The 19,813-nt window shown below is 40.4% G+C and overlaps 1 protein-coding gene across 1 annotated transcript in view; it reads left to right on the top strand.

Moving 5' to 3' along the window:
• Nucleotides 1–1,459: 1,459 nt before the first annotated feature.
• The window catches only part of WIF1 (WNT inhibitory factor 1), a 20,019-nt gene continuing 1,665 nt past the window's right edge, over nucleotides 1,460–19,813 (top strand). Inside the window, exons 1-7 of the mRNA XM_031055603.1 lie at nucleotides 1,460–1,568; nucleotides 7,358–7,498; nucleotides 10,618–10,713; nucleotides 12,293–12,388; nucleotides 13,719–13,814; nucleotides 17,657–17,752; nucleotides 18,355–18,450. Of these exons, the coding sequence (XP_030911463.1) occupies nucleotides 1,511–1,568; nucleotides 7,358–7,498; nucleotides 10,618–10,713; nucleotides 12,293–12,388; nucleotides 13,719–13,814; nucleotides 17,657–17,752; nucleotides 18,355–18,450 (679 nt within the window). The 5' untranslated portion in view covers nucleotides 1,460–1,510. The remainder of the gene's footprint in view (nucleotides 1,569–7,357; nucleotides 7,499–10,617; nucleotides 10,714–12,292; nucleotides 12,389–13,718; nucleotides 13,815–17,656; nucleotides 17,753–18,354; nucleotides 18,451–19,813) is intronic.

Genomic DNA, 19,813 nt, shown 5'->3' on the forward strand with positions numbered 1-19,813 from the left:
CCTCATGCCATCTCCTCTCTGTTATGGGGTCTCCTTACTGTCCTACAGAGCAAGTGGATGTGCTGCCAGGGCTGATCAGGAATTTCATAACAACCATTCTATCCAGGTCATGAGTGCTTTTCTGGTGTCACCAGTCCTTCTTGTACTAGGGAACCAAGATATTATAGGAGAAGAAGGACCTTGTTCTGGCTAAGGATATGGACAAACATCTTACAGACATAAACAAGCTATCATTTATCAGCCCAAATTTTGGCTTTAATCTCTCTTTACTGCACTGTTTTATCTAAAAAGTAGACAGATCAGTACCATCTACTGTCAGTGAGCAGATGGAAACACATTTTTGCCAGTGCCCATGCTAAGGTCTCAAGCATTTACCTGAGACCAGCAGACAGAATTACCTGTAATCCCTCGTATGCTTCATGGTAAACGAGATGCCACAATTTAACATACAAGTTTCATTTCCACTTGCTCTGCACACCAGCAGTTGTGCTACTGACAATAGTGGAAGCCTCTAGTGACTGGCTAAGGTGAATACATCTCAGCTGTATGTGGTGTGTAGAGCCGCACTGCAGACACATGATGGCACTTTGCATCAAATGTGAAGAAGTCTTGAACAGATGACCCAACAGAGAGGCCAAGTTCCTATGGACAAGAGTACCAGAGCCTGCAATCTGTGCCACAATGCAGGTGCTTATTGGGGGTAGGATTTAGGTAGTGGAAAGTAGTTTTTAAATCATGCCAATACTTTCTAGGGTTCACCAAAAACAGGTCATTGATGTTGCAGTTAATGAGTGACATGGAAGCCAGCTTGGTAGGAGAGCTCTCAGCTCCACCTTTGGAACAATGTAATGGAGTGGGGTTGAACAAGGCAGTGACAGAGCTGTAAACAAGATATGTGTCCTGTTGTGCCCCAGCAGCATGGCTACTCACTGCCTGGCGCTGTTTGCCCAAGGCAATGAGCTGTGCAGACCAACCAAGAGCAACTCTGGATAACCTCATGCCACACTTGTATATGCCCATGCCCTTTATACTGCACTCGTGCAGTATAAGGAAGGTCATCCAGACTCACCGGTCATTTCCAGGAGGATTCTGCCCAAAAAATGGCTTTAAAAATGAGCTTAGTGTTCAGATATTTTTCTTGTCTGCCAGATGAATGGAGTAGGTTGTAAAAAGCATCTTCTCTGTATAACTATATATTTCTCCACAATATGCATGCCATTTTCCTTGCTGATATGCTGCATGCTGATTACTGTGTATGGTCACTCACAATCTATGAAATAAGAGGAAATTTTCTGAAAATTATGTTTAGATGAAGAGGTACTCAGGGAAATTATAGAAACTAATCCAGTGAATGGCATCATGAAAAGTGTAGTAGTTCTGCTATAGTTTATGTGCTCAATAGTTTGCTTCTCTGAATACAATTAAAATAAATATAGATTTTTCATTTATTTTGTTGTAGGCTGAGTACTACTATGAATTCCTGTCTTTGCACTCTTTGGATAAAGGCATAATGGCTGATCCAACTATAAATATCCCCCTGCTTGGAACAGTTCCTCATAAAGCATCAGGTTTGTACTGTTGATATTATAAATTTTCTTTCTGTAAAATATATTCTACAGCCAGTAAAGTCTAAATATTTCATTATGAATTGTAGTTCTGAAGTTTATTGCCTAAAGAAATGCTTGCCACAGTGCTTGGCACTGAACAGTTTGTAATTGCCTTGCCTAAGTACAGCAGCATGTTTTGTCTGAGTCAAGACACATGAAGCTTTTATGTGCGGGTAAATCAGCAGAAACTTGTGCAAAATTCCTGCATAAAATTCACAAATGCTATTACTTAGTTGTACAACTTTTGGAAAACAAATTCTGTGATCACTATTGGAAAAGTAATCAAATTATTCTGTTTCTCAGAATTTGCAGTTTGTGGATGTTCTGCTTTCATTTAGGGTCATCAGGCATTCAGCTCAAAGACACAAGTTCTAGTTTAGGATATTATCATTTATTATTTATCCCTTAGTTGTGCATTCTTAATCCTTCCCTGGAATTTATAGCTCCACAGCAGAGGCTGAGCCCAAGCCTATGCAAATGCTCCAGAAATACCATGGTGTGTAGTGAGCTGATTTGAGTAAAAAAAGCTTTCCATGAAAGATTATTGAATCAAGTTAGCTCTGAAGGGGATGAATAACAGTTTATGTGATCTGTTTCAGGGTTCATACATGGTAGCCTCTGGTAGGAAGGCAGAAATGTGCATCTTGATGACAGCAGTGTCTTAGTGATTATCGTTTCCTAAATTGCCTTAACCAACCTATGGGATAAATATGGGAAAGAAATGAGTAATAAAACAGGAGTATTGGACTGCAAATATACAAGTTTTCATCTCTGATGAGTCTTTATTCCTTCTCTCTTTTTCAGTCAATAAATTCTGAAAGTCTGTGTATAATATTCTCCATTTTCAGCTTGTGGTAGATTGGCATTGAAGGAATGTTTCAACACAGCTTTTTGCCATGACACCTGGAATTTAGCATGAATGATTGGTCTCTACATTCAGTGTGGATTGAAGGAGTAGTTTGAAAATAGATTTGGGTGAAAGATGGTATGATATTTGTACCACAACTGCTGCAATTGAATTAGTTCCAAGTCCAATGAATGTCAAATAAAGATACTTAAAAGCAACGTAAAAGTCATAGAGGCCAAGTTGTTCTTAAGCATTATTTACATCTCCATATAATGCAGGTGAGATTTGTGAAAAGCACTCTCTGCTGCACTCAGCATTCTCTAATATAACCTAGTTTCTCCCTTTATTTTTAACTATCTAGAAAGGGTAGACCAAAATTACTCCTTTCCGACTGTGTTTAGGAAAAACTTAATCTGAAAGTGCAGGGAGGCCAGAGATGAGAGCTCACAGCTGCAGCAGAAGGTCTGTTAACCATCGTGATGGGAGATCTTATTAAAGCCAAAAATGACTTGTCCTGTTGGCAGCACTGGTACATCAGTTCCAGGACTAATAGGGGCATGTCCATGGTGTTCCCTTACATGGATCATGTGCAGGGCACCACTGCACTGGGTGTATAGATAAGCAGTATTTCAGTCCTGTTTGGTGTTCCAGTGTTCAGTACCCATACAATATTTGAAGCATGTACACTGTTAATGGTGAGACACTACTGCGATGGTGGGTTTTTTACACTCCCTGTTAGCTGGCCAAAATTAACTAAGTAGTCTCAAGTAAATACATGCTATCAAGGTAGTGATTGTTTGCTACTTTGTAGTTATTGGTATAATTTAAATGTTGGCAAAACAGAGTTGGCAAATCTAGTCTAGTTTGTCTGGATCTACTGCATTACCAAAGAATTTTTCTGTACATACAGATGCCATAAGAAATTCAACCACAAGCTTGTATTTAGTAACAAATCAACAATTATGGTATTTTTTGAAAAAGTGTTTTACTCCAAAGAAAATTAATTGCCCTTACAGAGAGTTAAGGAGAAATAAAAAGGGAAGAACAACTATAGTAAACATGAGCGTGGGAAACAAGAATGAGGATTAACAGATACCTTATTCAGAGGTAATTGAACCCAGTGGTTTTATAAAAATCAGTGGACTCTTGAAACTTTTTTGAGGATATTTGTCTCCAAATAAGGCATATGAACGGCTTTATTGCTGTAGGGCCTCTATAGCTTGTATTTGTCTTATGGCCAATTGTGGCCATAAGAAGACCTGTGGAAGAGCAAAAGGAGGACAAGTAACATGTGTTACTTCCATTTATCCTCTCAGCTTTTACTACTTTCAGCTTGATTTCCTGTGTCTTAAGTGATCTGTCTACTTTGTAAGCCCATATGAGTTATAGATCTCTCTTTTTAGTACTTTTCCAGGCTGTCCTTGAGTCCATATCATCTTCTGTTGTCTCCAATCACCTTGGCAAGAAGTTCACTGCCATCCATTGCATGAAGATCCCCCTCCTATTGTTTCAAGTCTGACTGCAACAGCTTTATCTGATGGGCACTGGTCCTTGCACTGGTAGAGACAATAGTCAATCCATCCTGTTCATCCTATCCATGATTTTGTACACATCTATTATGTATCCCCTGATTTTTCTTCTCTTTGCCAGACTTTGAAGAGTCACAGCCTACTCAGTTACTTCTCATTGGATGCAGCCTTGTCCTTCTCTTAGCTTTCTCTAATTTGGTATATCCTGAGATGAGGTACCAAATTCTCCTTGGATTTAAGTGAGATTTAAATCATCTAGGTTCCTTAGACTTATTGAAAACCCATTGCCAAGTCCCAGAATTGGTAGCTGATTCAGTGCTCACAACATGATATTGTTACACCTAAACACATGGTAAGATGTTAAGAGGACTGGAGATGCTTTTCAGGGAGCTTAAAGAGCTAAGACTGCTCAGCTTGTGCAAAAGATATTTGGGAGGAGTGTGGATACCTGCCCAGTGAGAAGCAGCTGGCTGCTCATTTCTGACTGTGGGGAAAAGCCTATGAAAGTCCAGTGGCTCAGTCTGAGGTTGGCAAATTCAAAACAAAGTGAGTCATTTTGTGGCAGTGATTAACATCTTGAGCACCACACTCAGGGAGGTAAACACAGCTATAGGTGTGTGCCCAGAAGCAATGTAGTGGCCTTTGACTGAGAAAGATCTGGCCCCCTGAGTGGCCCGAGCTGGCCTCTGCTGTCCCTGTGTGACCCAGGCAGGGCAGTGCTGTGGCAGGCTGGTCTGACCAGGCTGCTGGCGCAGCGCTGCTTCGTGCATTTCATGCAGCCCCCACAGCCCACCAGCCAGGCTCAGGAGACCTTTGCTCCCTGCCCACTGCTGGTGTTGAGACATTAAAATATAGGTGCTGAGCATCCAAATAGGCTGAAAATCTCTCCAAGCTCAGCAGCAGAAATCAGTGTCTCCTCTGAGTGCAACACCATCTCTGCTCTTGTCTGCTGTGCTGGTAGAGTGGCAGTGGGCTGCAGGACTGTGTATGGGCTCCCACTCCTCTCCAGACCTTTCATGCCTGCTTCTGTTGAGATTGGTCATTCTGAGATGTCCAGTAAGCAATCCCAGTGGAGAGTAAGGGTGTTTTTTGTTGTTGGCCTTGGCACATTTGCTTAGTGGGTAAGGTAATAATTGCTTGCAAACTTGAAGGGCTTGCAGACATCCAGGAGTTACTCTCAGCCTGCTTCTACTGAAGAATTTAGGGTACTTCAGTTTCCTAAGCAGAGGGAAAAGGCATGACCTCCTAGACAAAAGCTATTAAACCTGCATCCTAGGAGAGCATTCTAATTACTACCTAAAATTAAATTAGGTTTAAGTCACTAGGTTTCCTTAGGTTAGTTTTCAAATTTGTTAAACTTTCCTTGTTCCTATTAGACCCATTGCTCTGCAGCCCTGGATACAAGTGCTCCAGAGGATACAGAGATATATATGTGCAGGAGAGGCTGTTTTCTGGCCTGGTTTTGGGAAGGTGGTTAACAGAAAGAAGTCCATATCTATGATTCCCTCTCCTTGTTTCTAGTCAGTGATGGACAAATGTAGACTGCATCCTGAATTAGGGAAGCAGGGACCAGAGCTGAGGTTTGCCCTACTGTGGCCCTGCTCAGCACCGTGGTGGGCCACAGGAGCTCATGGCCATGTTTTCTGATGCAAGGGACTTCCCTCTGTGCTTTGGTTTGACTGTGGTGCTGTTGGTGGCTGCTTAGCATTACTCAAATAGGCATAAAAATGCCAAGATTCAGGAAGAGCTTAGGGGCTTTATTTCAACTGTGAACCACCACAGAGTTCAGCCAGGATCCAGGTGGTTTTTGCTCACAAGAGGGTCCTTTACTGCATATCTGTGTGCCTGTTCAGACACATGATTAAGTCCAAAAATTCCAGAGTGGGCAGTGCTGGAATAAAAGGTTTATGATCTGTGGCCTTGGACTCTAGTGATGCATTGCTGGGTTTTTCCCTAGGCATTTAAACCACAGCTAGATCTCAGGGGAGTTCAGGGGTTGCTACCAATTCAATGAAATCTAGATACAGCTATAGTGATGTCATTAGCAGTCTGCCACATCTTCCTCCCCATTGCAATTTGTTCAAATAAAACACATCCTAATCCAAGCAATGATTTCCTGCACTCATGCTATGAGAAGGTTACTACAGTTTAAGAAGTTTACAGCATTTTAAATGTATTTTTTAAATAATAAACTGTGTTTTCTTCTTGCCACCTGGTTACATGGTTTTGGTCTTTGCAAAGGTTGGTGCAAAAGCCCTTCGACTATGTAATTACTTTAGAATGAGAACTGCAAGGCACCTTTCTGTTTGTAGGACTTACCAGAGGCAGAATGTGTTTTAGCAATAAATTATTCTGTATTTTACCAAGGCACCAAATAACAATGACCAAATTATGGCTTGCAAAATTTTTATAACAAGCAATCTAAAACAACACAAATGTAGGGCTTTTAGCTCTGTATTTTATTAGGAAATCTCAGACCAGCTTTAGAAGAAAGAATAAACAATTTCTATTAGTTGGATTTGACTTATCAAGCAGCTAAGAAGAGTCAATTTTGAAGAAAAGAGATAAAATAATTTCATCTGAAGATTATTTAAGATCCCTTGTGACAATCACAACAGAGAATTCCATAGTTCTGAGGTATTTGGCTTACTTCATCATTGAAATACTCCAGATTTACTGGCCTTAATTAGTTGCTTAAACTCTTTGTATTTCAAAAGTGTTTGAATACTTTTCCTGGAAAGGTAATGTCCAAATGTCACTATGCTTAACTAGTTCTATCAGAGTGATGTGTCTATGTCTTCTTTTTAAAAACTGCAGCCATGATCATACTTATCAAGTGTACCATTTGTCAGCACTTTATGGAGTAAGTTTTGGTTAGCTCAATATCTCATTTAGGTAATAATTGCAATATCCAAATGAGGAAAACTTACCTAAAGTAACTTTTCCCCTAAATATATGTTTTTACAGAAGTCATGTGACAGCATAGAAAATTTAGACTCAGAAGTGAGCAGTTCAACTCAGAAAATTTAAAGTAGGCTTCCAGCATGTTTTGATATATCCTTAGATACCTCCACATGATTAATTTCCTCATCTGCAAGAAAAGTATGGTTGTGTTAAGATCCTTGTCTGTGCTATAGACTCTTGGGGTTATTTCAGCAAATGAACATCAGCTCTTCTCCTGTCCTGCTTTACTTCTAATCCTAGAGCCTCTGAATAAAGAGGTTCTGTGTTACATTGTTTCATCAGTGGTATTCCTCCAAAGCTTAGATACATCTATAACTTGTGGGGTTTTTTAGTATTGCAATGTATGCTTTTGTATGTATGTGTATATCTGCATGTAAATATAAGTGTTATTGGTATTATTATCCTTTTAGTTGTTCAGATTGGATTTCCTTGCCTTGGGAAACAAGATGGGGTCGCTGCATTTGAAGTGAACGTGATCATAATGAATTCAGAAGGCAATATTATTCTCCAGACCCCTCAGAACGCCATCTTCTTTAAAACCTGTCAGCAAGGTAACACTGAAGAAAACATGCTGGGATGCTGTTAGACCAGGTCACCTAAATGTCTTATGTTTCATTTAGGATAAGAGATAGAGAGGATGGAAGTAAAGCAGTCACACAATGTGAAGCAATCATGGTGAATTCCAGGCTTTCTGGCTCTGTGTGCATTTGCTGATCATTTACTACATGTTTACTGAGCCTTTTCTTACAGAACTCCCCCAGCACACTGGGTCGGAGACATTTCTCCCTCCTGCTGTTCACTGCTCATCACATTAACATCAGCAGGTGTTAATTAAAGACATTGATAGAGATGAATCATATGAAAAGCCCCTACTAGCAAACAATTCAAGGTTCTTGGAGGAGAGCTAGTTCTGTGCAAGCAGGCTGAGGTTAACTTTTCCAGAAATGGCACATCATCTGGGGAACTGACCTCCTGGGAACTATAGTGGGGACACTGAGGACAATTAATGCTGTCAGTGCCTCAGTTCCAGCTTGGTGTCATTAGTTCCCTAAATCTCAAACTTGCGCATCCAAACTGAATACAAAAATCTTAAATCAGAAAATTTCTGCAAAACTTGGCTTTACCTTCCCCGTAGCTCAGGTGCAACCTCTTGGCTTTTGATACAGGTAAAATGGTGGAAGCTGGTGTTCAGTACTTCCAGTTATCAAGCAGTAAAGACACAGAAGACATGCTGGTAGGAGAAAAGCCATGAAGTTTTTGCAGTGTTTGCTTGGAAAGAAGAGCACTTGTTCAATCAACTGATCTATGAACAATAAGCACTATGAAATAAGACTTTCTGAATTAATTCGATGCACCACAAACAACTATAATTATCACTTTAAGCTGAGGCTATAGAAATTGAAAAATCAGTGTCCAAAACAAGATAATTATCCCATATCATGTGCAATTGTATCAAATTAACCCATGACAGGGCTGATGTACAAAGAACAAGATTTTTTTCTTCCTCTATTAAATCTTTGTTCACGGTCCCACATTTTCTTCTCTGCACTATTTTCTCTGACATAATTGGCTGTAGTGTGGCTTCAAAGAGTGAGCAGTGGGAGCAAGAGCTGTTTATTCTTTGAAACCTCACTAGGCACAAATAGCAAAGTTGCTTGTCCCCTTTGAAGCCTTGCTGCTGCCAATTAGCCCAGGGAAAGTGGAGGAGGGGGAGAAGAAGTGGGCAGAGAAAGAGGAAGAAAAATGGAGGCTTTAAATACTCAAAAACAATCAGATCTCATGTATGAAGTAGTGTGTCTGGTGTAAATACAACATGAAACTCTTCCTATCTTTTTATTTTCAGTTCAGCTCAAAGATACTGAACTTAAAAAGCTTTGGAAATAGCATTGGAGTATTCTAATAGGGAGAGCAGAGTTACGGTTATATTTTGGAAAATACTGGCCTAAAGAGGAAGGGCTCCAAACTCAGTTTAGTCATAGCAGTCATCCAAGTTATAAGTTCTGTGTTATTATTTGTTCTTACCACTTTTATACTAGCTTTAATATCTAATGATTTAGCAGTATTGCATCATATGACCTCTCAGGAAACCTGGGGTTGATTATTGTCCCAGTCCTTTGTTCATGGAGCCAGCTGAGAGACAGAAGGAAGATTTCCCAAACTTTAGAGACATGCCAAGGAGGAGCTTTCTACATCATCTCTTCCAGCCCATGTTCCCCACTGGAATAACTCCCATTCCTGCCCTGTGTCTACTGAGGTGGAAACAGCAGTGTTTTAGGACAGATGCTGAGAAGGATAAGAATGTCTTTAGTGGTTGGTGTTAGAGTAGGTGTGAGATTCCTTCCTCTGAAAGATATCATACAGGTGAAGAGCTCCTGTCAGGGCTCTAGTCACTGTTTCTGGTTATTCTTGGCCATAAAGAAAGGCCCCAGCAGAGAAAGTGAGTGGAGCAAGGGAGCAATTTTGTGGATAAGAGAGGATTTGTTGTGGCTAAGAGGTGGTCACAAAGAAAAAATACATGATTTCCTATTTTTCTGCTTGAAATGGAATGCGTTTAAGCATGCATTTTTTTTGGTAATGAATAGCAGCTCTGCATTTGAGTACAAAGAGAGAAGCATTTCCAGAAAAATTCCTAGAATACAGTGTTAGAACACAGTAAGACCAAAAATCCTTTGCTACAATTACTACGGCTGCAAACAGCTTTACTTTTAAGGCATATCATTTTACCTCAGAGGTTTTGAACCTTCTCACTTGGAATGTCACACAACAGAGCATCAAGATGAGGAGATTGTGCCTACTACTGATCCCTACTGGTGTTGAGTTTTTCTAATGGGGATAGGCGGTCTCTCCTGACTAATTCTCCATGAGGGATCCAGGAAGGCATTTTTGTGTAATTGTTTTTCTACCCAGCAGCCCTTTTTGATGGTGTTCCACAGGGCTTTGATTTAGTTTGCCTTCTTGTTTGATGGACTCTGGTGTTTTGAGGATAGTGGTGGCACCCAGAAGTATCTCTCATCCTTGTATAATCCTGCCGGTGTTGCCAAATGCTTTTATGTATTTGATCAATAATTGAGATATGAATGAGAGCTGACGATGATGCAGAACCGTTGTGCAGGAGTGCTTTCATCTTCCTTTCTGGCCTTCTCCCATTTAGCCTTGATGCTCACTCTTTCATGCGAACACAGATTTCATCATTGTCACCTCAGTAGTAACAGATGTGGTAATTAATGCAATGCAAGTTGCAGTGATGTCTACTTCAGGCTGCAGAAATCGAAACTGGTCCTGCACACTAAGGGTAGGTCTAACCAGCCATGCAAGTTCTGCACTAAGCTGTCTGCTCATTTCCACACAGAAAATAAAGTACTGGATTGAGCAGAGCAGGGCATCTACATTGCTCATGCACTTATAGAGCAGCAGGGAGATGAAAATACAGAGTCCACCAACAAGTGCATCACCTATGTGAACATGTGATGGAACATCTATTTGTAGACTACTAAAAGAAAAACTAATTTATCTTGAAGAAATCTTAGCTGAATTTCCATTTTTTCAGTGTTTGTCTGCCAGCAAAAATTTTAACTCTTGTGTCAAAGAAATTTATTAATCCCACTGAGATCTGGCTGGCAGCTGAAGTATATAACATTTTAATTAAGAATTGTTGTTATATTTTATGAAGCGGAATGTCCAGGAGGATGCAGAAATGGAGGGGTTTGCAACAAAAGACATGTCTGTGAATGTCCTGATGGATTTTACGGGCCTCATTGTGAGAAAGGTAATTTAATAAAAAAATCTCAACTGTCTTCTTTACCACAATCTCAGGAAAACTGTATCTCTGGCACTGTAGGATCTCCTAAAATTAAGAATGGCCTATTCTGAAGATTTTGTATATTTTGAGTTCAAAGACATAAGAGAATTGTTATTATCATCCATGGTTTTATTTCCATAGTGGAAATACGAATTGCTTCATATGAAAAATATTTTCTGTTTCACAAATTGCTTTTAACAAAACCTGATGCAACAGTTAAAAGTGATCCCTAATCACAGGGAATCCATCTGGCAAGAAGATTAAATAAAATTCTTCTGCTGATGAGGACTAGCTGTGAAAAAAAGCACAGTGCTTTAGTTGCTCTGCATTTGTTTATTTGCAGATAAGATCAGATTTGTAAGCAGGCTGAAAACAAAAATGGGAAGATGAAGGGAAGATTCTCTTCCATGAGTGGATAATAGCCCAAACCAACATTTCCAGGAGTGAAGAACCATGAAACTGATGTGACTTGGCAAGGAAACTAGATCTTCCTATCCCTCCCTTCCTTTTCCCAGTGGCAGTCCCTCCCCAGGGCGACTGGAGACACCCACCCCCATGGGCATCCTACTCCAATACAATCATTCACTCCCAGATACTCAAAAATATTAAATACAAAGGATCAAGGACTGTTCTCTGGCCTGGAGAGAAACTGGCACAGCTTACATTCATATGTTTAATAAACTCTTACCTTCCTACAAACCCATTACAAACTCCCTCCTGCGAGGAGCCTGTGGTCACTACTCATCCCAGGACCATGGCCAGGAGGATTTGCTGGTCAGCTGGGACAAAGCCAAGCCACCAACAATTTCACAAGATGATTGCACAAGGCCATTTGGCCCCATGCCTGGGTGCTGTTTAACTCACCAGCATGGACCCAACCTCACTGTGTGTACCAATTGTGGGCAGCCACAAAGTGAAGCATTGCCCCCTAACATGCCTCCCTGAAGAGTCTTTTGAGGTGGCCACAAGGCAGAGAGGTCTTGGAAGAGCACAGGGGCTCCAGAGAAGATTCACTGGGAGCATGCAGGACAATTTGGCTGCAGGCTTTCCTAGCCAAAATTAGGTAGCCATGCTTATGCTCAGGTCTGCAGGAGTAGAGAAGGTTCATTGTAAAGCCTGCCTGGGAACCCCACTGAGTTACTGACCCCTCTGAGATAGTCCTGCCTGCACGGCTGAGGAACCAGAATACAGCTGTATTCTGGGGGGATTTTAAAAATCCAGAGTGTGTAGGTGTATGTGGGTACTTTGCTCTCCCCTGTCTGGTATTAAACTATACAAGAGGCAATTTCTGCTTGCATATGGAGTTAGATTTGATCTTCAATTAGCCTACAATTTTTAGTAGCACTATACAGAAATTGCCAGATACAAACCAAAGATATAATAGATTTAACCCCTTAGCAGAGGCACTTTGCAAAGGTGACTTAGAACAATAAGCAGAAGGAAAAGTAGCTTAAGGAGTCAATGCGCATGTATTTAAATACCAGGAAGGTATTGACATTTGGACATTGCCACCAGCAATGCTTTTTCTGCTCTCCCCACTCCTCAGCACTGTGTGTTCCTCGCTGCATGAACGGCGGGCTCTGCATCACACCCGGCCTCTGCATCTGCCCCCCGGGGTTCTACGGCATCAACTGCGACAAAGGTAAACACCCACCAGAGCCCCGGGCTCTGCGCGCAGCAGCCGCTCCTCGCTCAGCTGTGCCCGGTTCCCTCTAGGAAGGCATTTTGGAAAGTCAGGCAAGCAATAAGTAAATAAATTTTAAAAATATTGTGGTTCTTAAAATAGACGCTGTAGCACAGCCCAGCAGCTGCTGGAAGAATATAGGAAATTGCAGGTATCCATACACCCCAGCTTTGTGAAGGGTTGTTGGGGTAATCACTTCAGTTGATCCACTGAAAACTGTGGATCTTACCACAAAAATAACTTATATTTCTGGGGTGAGAAAAAAAATACAAAAAATAATATCTCTATTTGAGCTCTAGTTTCCTGTAGTAAAATTAATTTTACTAATTATTTAGTACATTATTGTGCTGCATCTGGACACATGAAAAAAATATGCAAGCTATTCATTTTTTGTAGCTGTATTGGGACTCTTGAAGGGTAAAAACCAGGAATCAATTGTTCAGAACAGTAATTGGGAGCAGTCTAAGCTACCATGTAGAAAGAACCAAGTACTTTCCTGCAGAAGTGTAACTGACCTGCTCATGGCATAGTCGTGCTCCATTTGTCATTGCAGGTCTACATGAAGTAAAGACTGAATGCAAAAGGTCCTAGAGGCCTTTTCAGCAAAATAGTGGGAACTTTCCTATTACTTTACACAAACTGTTGGTGTCGATGCCCTCACATCTTCTATCTAGTCAACAGACTTTCACCACATTTAGAAAATACTTCAAATGTGCATTTTAATTAAATGCTCCTGATGTCTTGAAGGATTAATGTGAATCCCCGCTGTTTGGTGAAAAGTCACATCTAACACAATGTAAGTTATTTGGCAGTTGAAAGTCAGAGCATTTGCATCCATGTCACCACACAGAAAAACTCTCAGAGGTTTCTTTTCAGTCAAAGGATTACTTAAGAACTGTAGTGAACTATCCTCTTGTAGAAGTAGTTTCCAGTCTTAGGCTGTGCTCCTTTTATCAGACACTGGCAGTTTCAATAGCAATAGTGCCTTAATCCTTCAATGAGCTTTATGTGTGAGGGTTGATAAAGATGTAGCACAGACTGTCCTCAGAGAGCGCACTGCTGTATTGTTCACTTGTCTCATTCTATATTGCTTTTTGTGTGTGCTCATGTAAAGCATTATGTAGGAATAACTGCATTTCAGTCTTACTTTGTAAACCAGATGAAAAGAGGTTAATCCTGCTTTTACAACCTACTCAATGTTTATTTATGATGAACAGCAGAGAACATTAAGTCCAAGTTAGTTCTAGTTCATATTAATTAATTAGTTAATTCTTTTTATTTGTTTCAGCAAACTGTACAACAACCTGTTTCAATGGAGGGACATGTTTCTATCTGGGAAAATGCATTTGTCCTTCAGGCTATGAGGGAGACCAATGTGAAATTAGTGAGTAGCATCTCTGTGTGCTTGCTTTCATTTACAGCTTCTTCTTCTGTCAATGCCTGAATGGTAACATGTGAGCTGCTTCTGCTGGGCACAGAGCAAGGGTCTCACACAGCAGTTTGGGACCCTCTGAGTCAGATGCCACATGCCTCCAAATGAGTTTCCTACTCAGAAGTCTAATTCATTGCTGGACCATATCACCCCCTGCCCTGTTCTGTTTTCAGTAGTAACCAGGCTTGGTAATAATCCTCAAGCCATAAGTATGCAAGCAACGCCCTGTGGCAGACGTGCTGCCATGCCAAACCTGTGGGGTGCATCTATTTTCAAACATTATGGCAAATCACACCTGGGCACAGCAGATTAAATTTGAGATGTCACCTCTGAAAGGACTACTATAATTTGGGAATTAAAAGATTTGGGGCAAAAGGAGAACTAAACTGTAAGAGCTGAGAGCTTTCATGTAACATGCAAAGTTACATTCACAAGGTAACTTGAAGATGTACAACCAGACCTCATTCTTCCTGGACTTACAACTTCTAACAGGACACTGCGCAGGAAAGCTTTTCCTGCAGTAAATAATCCCACCAATATTCTCCAGCACCTTCACAGGAGCATGGAGAGCAGTATTTTGCCTAGGATATGTAAATGCTGATTTTTTAATACAAATCAGTAGAAACAAGCTCTCCTCACAATTAGGAAATTTTAATTACTTTGGAAACACATGGAAATAAACTCTTAACTTGCTATCAGCCAATACACTACAACAAGTGAATTACTATGCAAAGAAAGTACACGGGTACAGTAAGACCTACATTTTGCTCAGTCTTTATGTGTAGATTAACAGTAGGTGTATGTAAATGTTTCACCATGTCTATATCCATTACAAGGCATTTTGCAACTCCTTTTTACAGCATTAAAAATTCAGGGAAAAAGAAGCAGCAAAGCTTTATTGTTTTTAAGTAAATGAAGATTGCCCATTGATATAAATTCAGATAATATACCACAAGAGCAATAGTGTGGGTTTTCACCAGATTTACCTTTGCTTACATCAAGTTCAAATTTGACTATTTGGCAGAGCCCCATTTCTTTCTTCAGGCCCCAAAATGTCAACATTGTTGACATTTTTAGATGAAAATTAAAGTTTGATTTAGAGAGAAGCATGTATTTTATATTTGGTGGTGTTTTTTTTGAGGAGAATTCTTAGAACTCTTATTGCAGCGTGTATAATTAAGGGCAGTCCATTTAATTGATCCATCTGAGGAACTGAAGCTCATATTTGTCTACTGCTGCTTGGGATAAGTGCAACTGTTTTGATTTCCTGGAAAGGTTTACCTGTGAAACTCAAATTAAATTAATTAAAACACAGGCAGTAAACTAGCTTCTGTACAAAAGAAAAAAGAACAAATTCAGATTGTGGTAAACTGGGACAATGTCAATGAGAGCAAGGAAAGTGATGCACTTATTCTGGCTCTTGTAAAGCCAGGACTGCAACTGTTAGACGGTGATTGACAGCTGTCATCACCCCTGGGCACTGCACCAACACAGCAGTGGAAGATTGCAAGAAATCTAGACAAGGCTTAGAAATACCAGAGCAGAAAACATTTTCTTAGATCCAGGGCCAGCTACATTCAATCATGGGATTCTTAAAATAATGAGGGGGAAAAACCTTTCAACAGGCAGAAAGCCATCTTCTCAAAATTGCAAGGTTTTGTTGTTTTGTTGGTTTTTTTTTAGAATTTGGTATAGGTTTTCAGTGCTTGTGTAATAACTGAATCCCTCTGTAAGACTCCTGGGAAGTGTACTGAACCCAGTCTACAAAACTAACAAGCATTCAAAGTCTTCCAGGTTTTGTCCTAATTAGTGTTTCGCTTTGAATCCAGAGTTTTATTTTGCTTTGGATTCCTCTCCTACTTGTCACCAGCTGTTTTTGTTGTTTTTTTCCATTTCTTAGTCAATAACAGAGAGTTATTACTCTTTCCTTCATTCTGTGACAATATCTTAGTCCAAAGTTAATTGAGATGTGCTGAGCCAAATGCTTGCCTGTTGCAACTTGGTGGAAGTTGATGTTACGTCTCTTGACCCATATCCTTCAGATTTGCTTAAAGAGCTAGGAAAGTTCATTGATTTCTTTAGCACTGTTCTTTCCAATTGTTAATTACTTGGGATGCAAATGTTTGTAAATTAGAATGCCTAAAGTTTCCCTCCCCAAAGGCTCCTGCAGAGGAATTGTGCTTTTACAGAAACTCTCCTCAGCACAGTTTGTTCCATCAGCTGCTTATGAAACTTCTTTCAGGGTTATTAAAATAATTATGTAGAATAGGAATGAGTGTTTCCTTTATATTGACAATACACATGTGTATCACAAAGGTCTGCAGGGGTTGAGGGCTAAGCAGGTGCTGCCTGTGATGTTGAGCTCCCAAGAGGAGAGTCTGTGATCATGAAATGAGGTTTTCAGCACAGCAAGCTAGTATTGATGCTTAAATTATGATGTGCAGTTCTCAGTTAGTACCTTTCTTAAAAAAAACCCAACCAAACAAAAACAAACAAACAAACAAACAAAAAACCCCCAAAAACCACCAACCCAACAAAATAGGGGAAAGGAAAAGGAGAAGGGAAAAAGGGAAAAGGAAAGGAAACAGTTTGCTGCCCCAGGTTCCACTTTTATTTGCTCACAGATACAGGTAAATATTAGTGTTAAATCTATGAAGGGTACCTTTGTTTTCTCTTTTCTGAAGAATCTAGGAAATCTAGTGGCATTAGAAAAGATAAAAAATTATTTTGGACCACAATGAGAAAATCTGCATTGGTACATATAGGCACTAAGATGGCAGAAAAGTGAGGATGCAGTTCCTGGTGGCTCAAGAGTGCCCAGGAAGTGACAGTGAGCCTCCCTCAGCCTGGGAGTGGCTGAGTTCATGGGCACTGTGCTTCCCTTCCTAGAGAGGAGTGAAGATTTAATTAGTTCAGAAATGCAGACAAATTCTAACAAGGCAGTCTGATGGTGGGACATTGGACGTTAAGTTTGAGGAAGGTCCCCGTTGTGTCATGCCCAGCATGAAAGAAATTGAGTGTGGCTCTCCACCAGTGGGGGCCTCCTCAGTCCCAAGTAATCAGGGCCAAACAAGACTTCCTACAACAACAACACCACCTGACCCAGCCTATGCCTTTGGCAAAGGCTGTTTATGAAGGAAAGCAATTTCCAGACCAAGAGCCTGGAAAAATGTCTGCCAGTTCCGATTACTGTTAGCAAAGTTGCTCTGTTCTGTGCAAACAGGAAAGAAGGGCATGTATTTTTAACATGCTTTTAGTTTCTGAGCTGCCATGTGGAACATCCCTCACTGCACCATTCACAGCACCATGGTGTTCCCAGCCTGTGCTGCAAGCTGAGGGGCCCAGCCAATCTGTTTACTGTCTGCAAGTAGCAGCCATACTGTCATTTTCTGAGTTTCTTACTGCTCTGAGATGTCACTAGATTTTCTTCTGCTGGGGCCCCTCAAGTTTGGATCCCACTCTTTGGAACAGCATGGTCTGCTTGCCTCCCTTGTAAAGGGTGAGGAGAGCAGGAGTCAGTACTGACCAGTCATGAGGGTGATGCAGAGACAGAGTGGAAAAGACCTGGGCAAAAACTGCAAGGTCACACAGGCTTTGGCCATGCCAAATTATTGTCATATTCTCAAAGGAGAAGAACACTTGGAAGCACAGACTTGCAGCAGAGTCTTTCCTGGTGGATCCATAGTGCACACTCTAACATCTGGTGAGTTTTCAGGTACAGGCAAGCTTGTCTGACAGTTGTCTCCAGTAGGCACAGGGACTAAGACCATTGTTTCCATGTTTTCAATTTCTAGGTAAATGCCATCAACCCTGTCGAAATGGAGGCAAATGTACTGGTAAGAACAAATGCAAGTGCTCCAAAGGCTACCAGGGAGACCTGTGTTCAAAGCGTGAGTACCAAAGCCGCTCCCTCAGTCCCTGTGGGAACATCATGCTCACTGTGCAGTATCTTTTTTACCTAATGTCACTGCTAATTGTTTGTTGTCAAAGTAATTCAAGTTATTTTACTTTCTGGATGTACATCATGCACCAGACTTAGAGAAATTATGAAACCAGAAACATTTTTTAACAGAAGTGTCCTCACAGTCCTCCTCTCTTCTGTACTCTTGAGTTTCTATAAAAGCAGTGTGTCAGCTCAGCAATGGCAGTTTAGTAGTAGAGAAATGCTTAATAAAATGTCAATACTTTGCCATGTAAATATCCACTCTGAGTGGGGTGCTGGGGACTACTCTCCTTCTCTGGCTGGTTCTGACGGATGCTCAGCTCTGCTGTACAACCCGATTCTCTTGCCAGGGGCTGAGCCAGACCTTGCCAGTAAAGAATGGGTGTGGACTGTTTCAGGGCTCTGACTGCACTCAGTGCAAAGGTATAGGTTTACTTTGAGAGCCACAGCCTGTGCCAAGACCAGCTCATCATGTGAAATAGCAGGGAGAGCAAATGTGTCTCTGGATGAAATGTCAAGAGACCAGGTGTGTGTGTTCACTTTTTGCAGCTGTCTGCGAACCCAGCTGTGGCCTGTACGGCACCTGTGTGGAGCCCAACAAATGCCAGTGCAAGGAAGGCTGGCACGGGAGACACTGCAATAAAAGTAAGTGAGAAACAAGCCCTGAGAGTCAGATCTGAGGTGTTACACACCCAGTGCTATACAGAAATGACTGCTTCAAGAGCCTTTCCAGCATCATTAATCATACCACACTCCGTTTTCTCTAATCTTTAATCCAAGCAATAAAACAAAGGCTTTCAATACTCCATAATTTTACCTACTTAAAAAAAAATCATAATGATTTGAAAGTGTTTTATCACTACCATTTTTGTATTAGAAATTCCAGAATCTGATATCAATCAGAGGAGGACTTGCATGTCTTCCCACCGTAGTGTGCAAGGGATCTAATTTTTTCAATACTCCTCAGTAATGTCAGCTAGCTTCGGAATGCTGGATAGGTATTTTTAAAAATAAAACTCTATCAGGTTTTTAAACTGCTTGAAACTTAGAAAAAATGTAATGTCCTTTAGAAATTTTGGGGAAAACTTGAAGAATTATGCAAGATCTGTTCTTAGCAACTTCACATTTTAATTCTCCTCTTCCCACCCATGTTCCACAGTATACAAAATACATTGCCCCAAAGCAAAGTTAAAGTTCTTGAAATAAATTTCTGTTGTGCTTTTTGGTCCATTTACCATCTATTGTAGTAACTGATCATTTCACTGGGCTTAAAATGGTACTGTATAATTATTTGAAATACAATAGGATATATCCAGTAAGAACTTCAGATTTAATTTTATGTTTCATGTGCAACAATACTGTAAGAGCAGATCTTCAATATGTGATCTTTATATACTCCCAAAAGATACTAATGTATATCACTGTTGGCTACCAATTCAAAGGTTGTGTTTTATGTGTCAATAATAAAAAAGTTTGCAGCTACAAAACCAATCAGCCATAAGGAATGTGAACCTTGTGTTGCAGCATCAACTGAATGTTCACTTTTATTAAAACCTGTTGATGCACATGATTTTTGTCACATCAAAATGTATTAGAATAAATACAGTATTTTCATTGAAAACTGAGTATTATCCAACTAAGATGGATTTTGCTGTGAAAATTAGGTTTGCTGTGAAAACTGGGAGTCTGCTTTTCTGTTGTTACCTAGTGAATTTGTGTTTAAGTATTCATGCTACTCTCTGAAGGAGAAATACCATTAATACAAGTTATGGTTAGAAAAAAGATATAAAGAAATGAACCACTACGAACTACAGTTCGTAACTTTGGTATGAACTTTTTCTTCCTGTCATACTCTTCCTATAAAGAACTCAGATAGCAAATGAAAACAAATACATACTTTAGGTAACCATCACCAAAGAAGTAATTACCTGTACAACAGAACCAAAGCTCACACCTGCCTTGTGATAAGAAGCCAATAGTCTCACATTATTGTAAACTCCAAGGTTTT

Source organism: Geospiza fortis, unplaced genomic scaffold, assembly GCF_000277835.1.
Source record: "Geospiza fortis unplaced genomic scaffold, GeoFor_1.0 scaffold166, whole genome shotgun sequence".
Lineage (NCBI taxonomy): Eukaryota > Metazoa > Chordata > Aves > Passeriformes > Thraupidae > Geospiza > Geospiza fortis.